The sequence below is a fragment of the Mercenaria mercenaria genome, unplaced genomic scaffold (assembly GCF_021730395.1).
Source record: "Mercenaria mercenaria strain notata unplaced genomic scaffold, MADL_Memer_1 contig_1974, whole genome shotgun sequence".
In the NCBI taxonomy this organism is placed as follows: Eukaryota; Metazoa; Mollusca; class Bivalvia; order Venerida; family Veneridae; genus Mercenaria; species Mercenaria mercenaria.
In genome coordinates, this window is record NW_026459998.1 from 12,082 (window position 1) to 26,156 (window position 14,075).

At 32.4% G+C, this 14,075-nt stretch overlaps 1 protein-coding gene and 1 long non-coding RNA gene across 2 annotated transcripts; both read right to left on the bottom strand.

Moving 5' to 3' along the window:
• Positions 1 to 6,639: 6,639 nt before the first annotated feature.
• Positions 6,640 to 8,833, bottom strand: LOC128552046 (uncharacterized). The gene is made up of 2 exons (XM_053533044.1): positions 8,692 to 8,833; positions 6,640 to 7,147 (listed from the first exon to the last, which is right to left on the bottom strand). The coding sequence occupies exons 1-2, from the start codon at positions 8,802 to 8,804 to the stop codon at positions 6,640 to 6,642; spliced, it is 621 nt and encodes a 206-aa protein (XP_053389019.1). The 5' UTR covers positions 8,805 to 8,833.
• A 1,752-nt stretch (positions 8,834 to 10,585) lies between these two features.
• LOC128552045 (uncharacterized) lies at positions 10,586 to 12,588 on the bottom strand. Its single transcript, XR_008368961.1, has 3 exons — positions 12,323 to 12,588; positions 11,693 to 11,824; positions 10,586 to 10,669 (listed from the first exon to the last, which is right to left on the bottom strand). It is a non-coding gene; the product is annotated as an uncharacterized LOC128552045 (long non-coding RNA).
• Between the last annotated feature and the right edge of the window lie 1,487 nt (positions 12,589 to 14,075).

The window sequence follows — 14,075 nt, forward strand, 5'->3', positions numbered from 1 at the left end:
CTTGTTTAAAAGGTTTCATTCCATGTCTTTACGATACCCCTAATGAACAAAACCAGCAGTGTAATGTCAGGATTATCAAGATAAGAGAGATTAATAAAAATCGATACTCGTGTGAAAATGGTATAAAGAGAAACAATCAAATTTAAACAATTTGGCTTAATAATCAAGGGACAATACTCTTCAAAACACGGTCTCATTTCTGGACATGTCAATTAACATAATCATCGCATGGATATTAGTGCGATTACAAAAAAAAAATAATTTTATATAAAATGATGTCAGTATACAATGCACGATTGTACATTATACATGAGAGGAAATAAAAATGATAATCATATCAACGTATTCTATTGTTGATGGTGTTCTTGAAATATATTACAGTTAATAGTTTTTAAACAAAAACATGAGGCAACAACTACTATAAATGCATTTCTCGATATACTTTGAAGTTAAGTTAAATATATGAGATAAAGCAAACACAAAAGGCTGTTGACTAGTATTTCATAGTTTTTCTTAAAGTTTTTTTTTTACTTCGAATTGGTACTTTGTACATCGAATTCCTTAAAAGACGCGTTTTACTTGTAGACTGTACTTGTTGAAAACCTAACCTTTTAAAGGTATGTTGATAACATGAGCCAATATACGCAATTTATGAATACATTTAACAGGCGATTTGAAACAAATGTAAGATACTCTCTTGATATCATACGTTTTGGCATCATGACACTCAGTTTGATTCTGTACAATGCCAAACTCTCAGACAACACAATATAATCGTGCCAAGTCACCATGTGTCTAGCGAAACAGTCAAGAACTGCTAGGTGGAGACGAAAATTGCAGCACAAAATAACATGTGGGCATATACACGTATTTGTTTGAATATACTATTTCATAAGTAAAGCATGTGCAGATAGGAATTTTGATTAGAGGGACACCAAATTTAAAGAGGGGTCACCCATTCATGGGGTGGGGGATGGGGTAGTCACACCGAGTTTCTTTGTAAAATGTAAGAATCAAAGGGGGATTGACCCACAGTGCTCCTCTGCAAGGGTCTGGGTCCGTGCATGTAAAGAAAGGAGTTATCCAATACGGGTAACAGGAAACTTCTCGCATCATGATATCATAGATCTGAAATTGTCTGATACTTCAGAAATGTTTTTTTCCGTATTACTAGTACCATTTTATGTTTATAATTAAAACGTAATTGTCTTATTAAGTGTCCGACAGAAACGGATTGATTTTATTTGGAAGTTAAAATAAAATGTTCCACCAAATGATAACCGCGCGTTATCATTCATTTTTCAAGTAAAATGACTGTCATGCCATGTGCCTCCATCCAGATTTCAGTCTTTGAAGCCGAGTATGTGGACAGAATAGATGTACAAAGACTGAAGTTTTGACTTTCGTGAAATCACATCTTCGGACGTTCAAAACTTCACTTCTTACGACAAAAAGGCCCATCTTGTATAATCAATACCGCCTGAGGACACAAATATGCCGTAGAAGTTAAAGTTTAAACAAAATCTCAAAGTTTTTCAAAATCAGTTGATAACTTCATACTTCCAGGTACAATTCAATGTATTTAGTTAAAATCATTAGCCAAACAAAACTTCATTATTCTTTTACTTATTGAAAGTGTTTCGCATCAAATTTAGTCCAATTATACATATGGATAATCGAATAACTTAATAAGCAGAAATCCTGAAACTAAGCTTTTTATTTCACATAGTAATAAAGCGAAGTCTTAGGCTTACTTGATATTACATGGAAAACTTTAGTAGCAACGTCTGATATAAATAAAATACACGCATATCGGTGACGTTTTATCACAAATATATATGAGAGACGTTGAAGGGGAAGGCGAAGGTTGAAATCTCAAACTCTCTATTATGTAGAAAGAAACACTCGTCATACTAATCAATACGCAAACTAAACGTGAATCCCCACTTTGTAATTTAAAGACGCAGAATGTATTTTGATAACCCAATAAGTACGATATTGGAAATAAAATATTGTTACAGCTTCAGGTAAAATAGGAAATAGACCAAGTTAATAGCCATCCGAGACCTTGACGTTTTCACTGGAGGCATGGTTCTTGCCCGTGACAAAACGTACTATTATAATGATCATTTGTACCAAGTTCTTTGGACATGCTACAAATAACATTTTCAGCTTAACACGATCTAATAAACAAGTAACATAATGAAATATTTGTGTAGCATTAGAAGTAATAAGCCTCGTGTACATTATATGCATTTTTTCAAATCTTAACTGAGATCTTTAGCTTCGAGTTTGAAATGCATGTTCTTTACGGAATATACTATAATATAACAACCGTTTGTGCTATTTAATATCAAAAAATGATTTGGACAGGACAAAAACTAAATAAAGCATTTGACCTCCGATTATGGCCATAACCAAAGAGATACGGATTTTGAGTTTGTACGTGATTCCTAGTCTTAATGTTTTGAACCTTTTGCCAAGTAATTTGAATATTTATCCATGCATAAATACGTTAAAGACAGAAAAAGGAATAATGCTGTAAAATTCGAACTTTATGCATTTACGCTTTACTCTTCTTATTATGAATATGTGTGTCTTTACTAAATAGAATTCTTTAAAAGTCTGAATGTACAGTAATCGAAACTAGACATATTTGTAAATGGAAATATGCTGATGTGGACAGTTGTTATGGTACAAAATCATGCAACGTCTTTCTTTAACAGGGTTTCTTAAGAAAGCTCGATATTCTTATGAAATTTAATACTACATTAACAAATTTAAATTTATATTATCTTGCCTCTTTTCCATAACGGACAGACAAAACTATTTCGTCAGGTTCGATAATTGCTCTCGAGCTTATCCCGCCAGTCAATGCTGGTCCTGGTCGAAGCATTGTCAATAAAGTTTTGATTTTGCGCCACCTTTTGCCTGTAAAATGTATGAAATAAACAAAACGTTAAAGAGGGTCATCGAACTTATATGTATGCAATCTAGAATAAACAAAAGTAAAATTGTTAATTTTCATAAAAGTTAGTGGACCCGTAATAGCAATGTTTAAAAGATTGCATTAACTTTATACGTTCTTAAAGTTAACATTGTTTTGCACTGTATTTTTAAACAAGTTTTATCTTTTCTTTCTTTTTTCTTTTTCTTTGTATAATTTATGATATTTTCTCCAGCTCAGATCGAGACAGATTTGACCCCTGTAAAAATAGTTTGCATATAATTCTTTTTACCAATAATTTTGATAACATAAATCTCAAAGTATTGTTAAACAAAATATAAAACACAAAATAAAACTCGCAAGAACATTTTTTCAAGGGAGTCTCAAGTAAAAGAATTTAATCGGACAGATTCTTAGCTCCAACACATAGACATAGTACTAGAAATCAGTCAATGACACAAATATTAATCCTATTCTGCATTTACCTGTACACCTGCATTAGACGAGTTAACGGGAATAACGAAGTTGATGTATAGTTAAAATCGTACTGATAAGTCATTGCATTTTAATGTCAATTTTCATGGTTTATACTGAAGAGTGTTTCTTGTTTTTTTGATGTATGATGTGTGATATAGTATAAAAAAGATTACATATATATCTAAATTTCAGCTTAAATAGTGGATCCGAACTTATTTTTTAGACTTAAATCATTTTCTGACGTCACACAATAATCATGTATTTGACGACTTTTTTGCATTGAGATAAGTTCTTCCCGCAATTATCCAGGTATAACTGGGAATGAAATATTTATCAATGACTTGATATAGGTAGGACTATCTGCAAGAGCATCTATATGGAAAATTTAAAAATGTGCTTAAAATTAATCAAATCAAGACTTAAGTTTTATATTCAATCTTAAATGTTACGTATCAGTAACCAATTGTTTTTCATCATCTAAAATTTTGGGTACTATCTCTTCAACACAAAATTATGGACGAGTCCTGTGAGACTGTTTTAAATTTTGCTCTATACATTCAAAAATAACCACGGGGCAGAAGTAAAACCTACTTACGTTTCTTCCACAATATATAAACTAAAGAGTAAAGGCACTATGTAGTAATTTTACCGTATGTAACTCAGTATTTTTAAAGATGTCTAACCCTTCACCATTCTGTATTGGAGGTGAAATTCACTTTAAACATCAAGAAATGGCTTATCAAATGAAAATATTTCACTTTTGTACAATATCAATCATAAGTCTTGAAAAACAGTTTAACTTTAAAATTTTAGAACCAAAAGATTCATGATGACTCTGGATCGCTCACCAACATAATATGAACTATATAAACATGTGTAAGAGGTACGGTGAGAAAGTCAAATATAAGTAAGCATTGAATATCTTCGCAGTTTTGTGAACATACTTTAATGGCAAACTGATGCTAAAATACACTGAAATCCCGAAAATAAGCCGCGGCTTATTTTGATTTTTGTAAGGATTTGGTGGCTTATAATCGAGACAGGCTTATTTTTGAGTCCGGCGAACTTTTGAATACATATATTCAGTAACGGTTTAAACACCGGCGTATTTTTAGTACTGAAATACTGGAGATATAGATGTCATATATTTTGGATTGTAGCAAAAACATCGACGTCGGTAAACACTTATACTTCTGACATAACAGTTTTGTTACAATTTGTTACAATTTCTTAATGAAAAAATCCGATGCTAACAGATAATTACCAGTTAAAAAGTTTTGTCTGGCCGAACAAACAAATATATCTATGATTTAATCGGCCAACGGGTAAGAAATAACTTACACAATACGTGATAAACACTGCATTGTGTTACAAACACCGGTCACGTTAATTAGTAGAACTGACGTGACGAGAAATGTTTGAGGCAGGAATTTTTAATTTTGCCGGGGTTTTGAAAATCAGCACAATACGCATTGTTTTAAGCGTTTTTATTCCAAAGTATGTTTTATTGCTATTACATTTGGAAATAAATCTGCTATGTACACGTTGGTAACTTTTGCTGTCTTAAAAGGGTGTCGTAACAAATTAATTGTTACTATTACTGAAAAAAAAATGGACGGCTTATTAATGAGTGCGGCTTGTTTATGAGCCGTTTTTGCCTGTATTTAAATGGTGGCTTATTTTCGAGACCGGCTTATTTTCAAAACCGGCTTATTTTCGGAATTCAGGGTATTAAGACAGTAGGTCAGTAGGTCAAATTCATCATCACTGAAAGTCATTTTTTTTTTGAGATCGGTGTGCAAAATTGTATATTATGTCAACCAAATTTCAAGGTTGTATCTTAAAAGAAAACAAGAAAGTAGGTCAGTAGGTCACTGTCAAGTGATTCCTAATTACATGGGCTCGTCAAATTTTTATGATTTAACAGTCTAGGAAAAATGGTCAGATATAAGTATTTTTTCTATGTAACTCGTATAACTAGTGAACCTCGAGGCGGGGCCTCTCTACACCCCAGGTTCATAACTGGAACAATTTTGGCAGAGGACCACTAAGCAATGAAAAATACCAAATATAAAAAGCCCAGGCCTTGCAGTTTCAGGGAAGAATATTTTTAGGTTTTTTCCTATATAAATCTATGTTTAACTTGGGACGTCCTGGGTGGGGCATCTTTTCACCTCAGTGGTTCAATTTGAACAATCTTTAGAACCACTAGATCATGTCATAAATCAAATACCAAAAGCCTAGGCCTTGAAATTTCAGACAAGAAGATTTTTTAAAGTTTCTGATATATTAGTCTATGTAAACATAAGGAACCCCTTAGGCGGGACCTCTTTTCAACCAAGGAGCATAATTTGAAAAGTCATGGTAAAGGACCACTAGAAAATGCTGCTTACAGAATATCAACACCCTAGGCCCTGTTACTTTTGCAAAGACGATTTTCAAAATTTTTCCCTATATAAGTCTGTATAAACTTGTATAAACCATTTGTCCCCCCAGGGCTGGACCATATTTGACCCTAGGGGGATAATTAGAATAATCTTGGTAGAGGACTACTAGATTCTGCTACATACCAAATATCAAAGCCGTAGGCCCAGTGCTTTTGGACAAGAAATTTTCCTTATGTAAGTCTATATACACCAAGGGCCATATTTGACCCTACAGGGATTATTTGAATAATCTTGGTAGAGGACCACTAGATGATGCTACATATCATATATCAAAGCCCTAAACCTGTGGTTTTGGACAAGAAGATATTTTTTTAAATCCTTTGGGTTTGGCATGGCAACCAAATGTCTGCGTGCATTTCAATTCTTTGAGCAAATTTGAAAGGGGGCACTCATTGATAATTTCTGTGAAGTTTGGTGTAAATCTACCCAGTAGTTTTGAAAGAAAAAGTTTTTTTTAATTGTTGACAAACAGCGCATGACGGACGACCGTTGACGGACATCGAGTGGTCACAAAAGCTGCCTCAAGTGAGCAAGAAAGAAATATAATAAAGAAAAAAAACAATTTTGGTCCTGCTATGACTTGAATCCACGCCCTTCTTAAAAATTAGTCAAAATATGTGTATGAGTAGGTTTATGGTAGGAACTGAATACTCTTCAAAAGGAGGCAACAACTTACAGGTCCATTACCTTAAAGTGTGTCTTTGAAAAGTACTTAATATGTAAAACAGTTGTTAATTTGATTGTTGAATTAGAATAGAAGTAAGTTAATTACAGAATTTTGAGGGTTTTCAAACCGGGAGAGACAACGTCTTTAGGTTTACCTTTAGCCCATTTGCTAGGCCAGTCCTCCTGCTTAAATATTTCCATTTCCGGTTTTCCTTTGTAATGTTTGCTGGAATACTTGGCTATTTCAGTGTGTTTATCTAGCACAAATGTATCTGCTTTTACGTCTTCTTTAGGAACGAACTTGTAGCTTCCGGAATAAATACTACTTGCATCCTTGTCAATCATCATCCTTCTTATGCCAGAAAGAGAATCGTCGTATATCATCTGTTTCTTTTTTTCTTCCTTTGTGAGATATTTTAAACGAAGACTGGTCTCAAGGTTAACCTTTGATTGAAGGTCATAAGATTCACGCATACTTTCTGTAGCTCGTTCTTCCTCTGAACGAATAGATTTTTTATCGCGTGCTTTTGCTTCCTTGTGTTTACGCAAACTTGTGGAATTTTCGCAACGTATTATGAGATTCCGGATAAGGTCTTGAAGTTCAATATGACTGAAAACATATTTTTACAGAAAAGGTTAACAAATAAAAGCTACCATTATAACAATGGTATTGATATATTTTAGTACGAAATTCGACAGAGCCTTTAAGTTCTTTAAAGTAAAATATCGCTTATCATGAAAAACAGACAGTATAATAATATTGACGATGTTTGTTCAGACTTTCTTTCTCAAATTCTATATATAATAAGTAAAATCAATATGAAATAAAATTAAATTTTAAGCTACATCTTTGCAGACCCTTAAACACAACATAAACCTTAAATACGATAAAGTCTTAATTGTATTTAAGGTAGTTCTGCACGTTTGATAAACCGGAAGTGATGGCGTAACGTCATTTATCCGGAAAATTTGGAATAAAGCCTAGAATCGGCGTACGGAAATGAAAATCATTTAATGAATAAATGTCAGCATGTGAGTAAATTTATTACGTTGGCACTGTTAATATCTTTATAAAGTTAAAATATGATATAAACAAATCTGACAAGCTAATTCATTTCAAAATAATGTCTTGAAATTAGCGTAAATGGTGCGGGTCACTTTAATCATGAGCAAATACTTCAAAAATAAGCAAATGGACCTGTAGAGATACATTTTATTTCACCAATTTATAGGCCATATGTTTATTTACAATTTGAGAAGTTTCATTAAAATCTACATTGTAGACAAATTTCTGTTCGCGAAAATGTTATGAAAGTAATGGTTTTCTCATACACTCCCATTATAAAAAAAAATTGTGTGAGGTCCACTTTTTTCAAATCAGTCTAGTACAAAATTAAGCACTAAACCCTATCTTTTTTATTTGCTGAATTTTCTACGTATGTTTTGTAGTGTTGAAAAATTAGAGTACAGTCAAATTCTACATTGTAGAAGAATTGTCGATTCGAACGTGCAGATCTACCTTAAGGTAGTTTCACGATCCTTTTTTGATAATAACAACATGTGCATTTGTGGAAATAATGTGTTTTTAAAGATTACTATTCAAAACCTGTTACTGAAGGAGCTCTTATCCTGTTGTAAGGGCCCGTTTTAGCTTATGTCTTGTTAGTATATTAATATGCTTGTTTTATTTTATAAAATTTATCCCTAAACGAGATTTAATCTCCTTTTGGGTCCTTTCAGTTTTGCACATGGAAGAAGAAGGTCGTTTGCAAATAGATGCGAGGGTTGATTTTGCTTCATATCGAAGGAATCCTCAATTGTTTCTACTTGCTGATGTTTAATATATGGACTTAATTATTCTATACGCATTTAGATATTGTGAGAGAATACTTAAATAGTATTTTGAGATTTTTGTTGAGTGATTTGGAAATCACACTCTGCTGATCGACACTGGTACATGTACATGTACCATAAACCAATTCTAAAGCTTTTATAGGTAATATGTAAATATATCTCTCTAGTTAAGACTTTTCATTTGTAAGTATTGTATATTAGAGTAGCAGGTACAATTATCAATATCAAAATATATTTATATATTTATTTTGTAGAAATAGCTGTATTACACAAAATGTGCAGTTGACCAAATATGTTTACCTATTCTGTAATTCTTCCGTATATGTTTTCAGTCTACATGCAATCTCAATGGCCCTATCTACTTCGCTAATATCCTGAAAAATAAATATAAAAAGATTACACAAAAAAGTCATATATACCAGTAAATTACTTTAGTATTTTTCCTGTACACTTTTTAGAGGTTAATAAATTTTGGAACACTTACAAAAGATACAAAAAAACATGAATACTTACTAAAACATTGAACTACACCTCCAACATGTTCAACCACTGTTTCCTCATACATGCATAAAAGAAACTTGAAATTGCCAGGCTTTTATTCAATTTAATCCATTCAGTTTAAGAACTGTATTTGTAGGCTTGAAAACCATTACTGTCAGGTTTTAAAAAAAAAGATGTAGCCCTGACGTAAGTAAGGTTCTGTCTTGACATTACATGTAGCCGTGTTCCTATCGGACGATCGCGTGAAATACTTAAAAACGGCAGGAGGTATTGCTTGCATTTTGACAGTAGAGTAATGTAAAAGCATGAACAATATTTTCAATCAAATGATGTGCTTTAGACTGCAAGAATAAAAAATTGATATCCATCCTATTTGACTTGTTTTCTACACTTTCGGCAATTTTCTTTACTAAAATACAGTTTTCATCGACATTGATTGATATCCAAAGCATCGGTACAAGACAGTGCTGTCTTATGATGTTTAATTACATACGGTTCGCACCTACCGGAAACAAGGCGAGTTGTAGCGGATTTACATCAATTTGTGACCATCAAAATTTTCTAAAGGTGAGCATGTAATTAGCGGTATTAACTACAGCGTACACTGGTGTACAATTTTGGTACACTAAAATACAAACTGACATGTCTGACAACCATAAAAGCCATTTTACGCGTATTTATAATGAAAGCGGATTTTTGGCAAATGAGATACCCGAGCATTTCAGTACTTTAGTTTGGTTTTTACTCATTTTTCATGATGGTATATTGTTCCGGATATTCAAGTAGTGAAACAGTATTTGAATATTCAAATACTTGCTTCCATTCCTACATAAAACTTAATTTAATAACCTTAATGTTAGTCCTCTGCTGTGATGTCAAACACTGCCTCAACCGGATAAGGAGACGTAATGTCTAAAAATACAGTCATAGTTGTCCCATTTTATCAGAAATTAAATACCCACTTTCAAAATTTCAGTGTGAATGAAGCGGCAAGTCTTCCCAAATGTAAGTCAAGTTCACCGTCGAGAGCCGAATGTAAAAAACCAAAATCAAATTTTTATCAGGGAAATCAATATCTCAAGGGAAGGGAACACAGAGCATAGAATCGGATAAGAGCAATGTTTTGTTTCATTTTCAGAAATTCGTTTTAAACAAAATCAAAATTCAAGGGATACATTAAAGGCCAGTTTTTCAGGAAATCAAAAATCTCAACTCTCATAAATGCCGAGTGTTTTTAGTAACATGCGACTTTCATGGTCGTATCGGCGAGATGTGATAAATGTCAGAAGGGCATTTGATAGCATATGACGTGTAATACTACATAATTAAGTAATGATTAAAATTAAAACACAAAAGTAAACATATGTGCAAATATAAGAACTGCTTTTCTGTCAGAATAACTTCATTTATTTATAAATGAAAAGTCGCTTTACAATATATCTTGCAAACATAGCGCTCTTGAAGCTGTTGAATGTCACTTTTGTATATATTTCATTACAAATATATTAATTACGTTTTTATGACAGTGATTGAGTATCTATAGCTGCAGTAACTTTTTAATTTAAAAAAAATATATACAAAGATGAGAAATATAATTATCTTGGTTAAAAAATACATTACGTGATAAAAATGTAAATTTCCGATAAACTAACTGTTATATTTTTACTTTAATGGTAAGATCCTTCAGTTCCCAGTTTAATTCATTGACTAAGCCATACCATTCACTGTCAGCTCTGTTTCGATGTTTTTCCTTAACAGACTGCGATGATGTTAATACCTAGAATGAAAATTTACATTATTTAGATAACAATTACATGGACAAGACGGTATTAGAAACAATATCATATAACATTATATTGGTAGATAGCAATATTTTAAATAAAACATAATAAGTCGTAAAAGGCTAATCAAAAAAGGTTGTCAAATTTCTATGAATTTGTTGAGTACATTTAAGAAACATGTTTTTTTTTTCAATAGAATGTACTTTTCTTTCTTCCTGATTTTCGTGTTACCATTTTTTTTCTAGCCATCCAGTTCGATGATCATGCGTGTTTTCTACTAAATACGGGTAAGTGACTTAAATAAAATTATTCAAATTTTAATAAGCGATATTGACATTAAAAGCATTACTTAAGTATTTTCTTATTTTTTTTCTGCCACGGGAACATTTGTTCTCCAACAATTCTTAATTTCTGAAAGGCATGACATGTTTTAGAGAAACTGTTTTGTGTAATTAGCTGTACATGAATATTTTCAATCTTTTACAGCACGGTATTGCTCTTGAGAATACATTTGAGCACAACAAAAACGTTACATGTACAAAAGGGTCAAATTTTTCATATTGTGTGTACACACCACAATTTATACTCGTTTAAGGTACTTTTTTCAACCTCTGCCCCATATATCGTCTACATAGGACTAAAATATATCACCTAAGCATAAAAAGCGGAACATTATTATAAAATTTAATATTTTTAAGTTATATCGGTGTATCAACAACATGTTTCGGAGCACGGTGCAAATAACATATTAGATCTACAGTTCAGGTGACATTTTATAAGCAGACATTGCTGCTTAAAATCCAAATATTTAAGTTATGAACGATATGTTTGATAGACCATTTCAAGCAGACGTTCTATCATGTGAGAACATTTACTTCTGGCACTGGTACGTGTACAGGAGTATGGTAATTCCGTGCCCGTGCAATTCTGTACATATATCTGAAGTCTGATTTACAAAATCACATTGCAAACTGGAATGAAATAGTGTTTTAGAAAATGTTAGAAATAAATGTTATTACCTCATTTTCGATGTCTGGGTAGTCATAGAATGAAAGATATGCCAATTCAAGGTAGTGGGCTATAGCTCTTTGTGACTTGTATATCTCCAGCAGGGCAATTGTCTGTAGTGTGTCCCTACTGCCAGAATCAACCTATTTTAAATGCAATTGACTTGTTGATATAAAATGTGTTATATAATAACAAAACAAAAAAGTACAATTTAATTTGAGCGAATAATCTAAACTAACTGCAAATACATCATGCACGCCGAAGTAAAATCAGCATGTTTCATACAAGACATTATTTCGCTATATTTTGTATTTTTGCGTACAGTGCAGTAATGATCAAGGTTTCTCTCTCTTTAACCTGGTAGATGCGAAAACTCTAAAATAAATTTAAGACACCGTTTCTAGAAATATCCTTAGAGTACTACAAGCATTACGTATAAACATTTCAATGCAATTTTACATGAGTCGGACATGCAGTTCTGGTATGAAAATAATGTTATCAACCTAAATGTAAGTGGGCATGATGTCCTATATGTCTGGACACAATCAGACTCTTCATAAATTTTACCTAAGGCATCAAATTAATAACTTGACAACTTTTATCAGCTTTATCAGACAATAAGAATAATAAGGAATACTCACTTGGGCTTTACTGGATGTTTCATACGATATGTATTCTACACCGGCTGACTTTGACGTACTTTCGCTCGGTAAATAACTCTTTGCCTGGGCAGCAGGAAGATCCGGTACATCACATTCCGTTCCAGATTCTGTTTCTAATGATGACAAAAAACTGTCTTCTTCATATGACAAACAACTGTCTTCTTCACTTTCACAATCTTTCTCTGCACTTTTATCGATCTTAGTCTCTTTCAACGTTGTCAAGTGCCCGTCAGTTCTTGACTCATGGTCTGCTTAAAGACAATATGGAAACTATAGAGGACTTAAAGACATTCTGTAAAATTTGCACTGGTGCTTTATCACTAATTATAGAACTGAATTATGTTATCTATTGTCTGCTAAACCATACACAATATACACCGTTTGGGAAGAAACCAATCACTAATGCACTGCTACAGCTTTATTTGATAGCTTACCATGATAATAATCACATTTTGGAAATTTGAACTTAATTGAATGTATTTCCCATTCTTGCTTAGAAGCCTCTCTTTGATTATAATATGAATATATCGTTGAACACAGTGCGTTGATCAATCCAGAAATGACTAGCAACGGACTGAAGCTCTGATAACTAGTTGTGTTCAGAATGGATAGTTCTAAGAGAAAGGACGGGATATCATAAGGACCAAAAATGGCCCCCACTAAATATGCATTTAAAACAACACCATTCCATTTGTAATTAACTATATTTTTCAAAATCCACTAAGATATAATGACCAGACGTCGGTAATGAACCAAAAATAATTGATTATTACACCTATCTAAGACTTGCGCTGAAGAGATATTTGATTATTTTTGCAGTATATTTTATTTTATATTGCTGAACCCTATAAGTTGTATGTCGTCACAGTACCCAGTGATCCAACTTCTTGAAACGAATTTCTATTTTGTATTCTAAGACAGAATGATCGTGCAAAAACAAGGAAAACAAGAGAGATAGCTCTTTCATGTAAGGACGACCGAAAGCTCTTTCAAGAAATAAGATTTCTTTTTATTTTATACATCTACATAGGCGTATTCTCTACTTATTATGTCTGTTTCGTTTTATTTCGTATCAAGAAAATTTCTAAAACTAAAATCCAAAACATTCATTTCATATGCGTTACCATAGCAACATAGAAACAGTTTTGCATTTTTTTGGATTTATAGTAATTAAGCGAGTTATTTCACATACTTGATGAAATATTAACTTTTAAAAAGCATTTGTACTTCTATATCTCCTAACATATTGAGTGTTGTTTTTGTTTTTTTTTTTTTTTTTTTTTTTTTTTTTTTGTTGTTGTTTTTTGTTCTTTTTTCGTATACGGAATGTTCCTCTTGTGTGACATTCGTATAAAACAAAACCTTCGTCGAATAAATCAGGAGGCAGGACTTTGTCTTTGTCCATTTTTCATAATTTCGGTGATTTTTTTATTTAAATATGTAATGAAGTATTTTCATCAAGTAAGTTGAAAAAACGACAGTGTTCATGTTACTTGAATAAATAATATACGAGTTGAATATTATTAAATCCTTACCACATAATTAAAACACGTACCCGCAGAAACGTCGCCGGAAACGAGTTAGACCGGTATTACAACTATGGAAGCATATCTATGTAGTTTATTCAAATTAATTTCTTGGATTAAATCAAAAACGTTTCCTTTGACACGAAACTATAATATCGATATGAGAAGCACGAAATATACATTAGTGTATGTAAGATCATTACGAA

What these genes read in the sequence shown, in the direction of transcription:
- LOC128552046 (XM_053533044.1), bottom strand. Translation starts at nt 8,804, where the DNA reads ATGACTTTTTTGTGTAATCTTTTTATATTTATTTTTCAGGATATTAGC. An exon ending in ACGGAAGAATTACAGAATAG is followed by an intron (nt 7,148 to 8,691) that starts GTAAACATATTT and finishes ATATGTTTTCAG; the next exon opens with TCATATTGAACTTCAAGACC.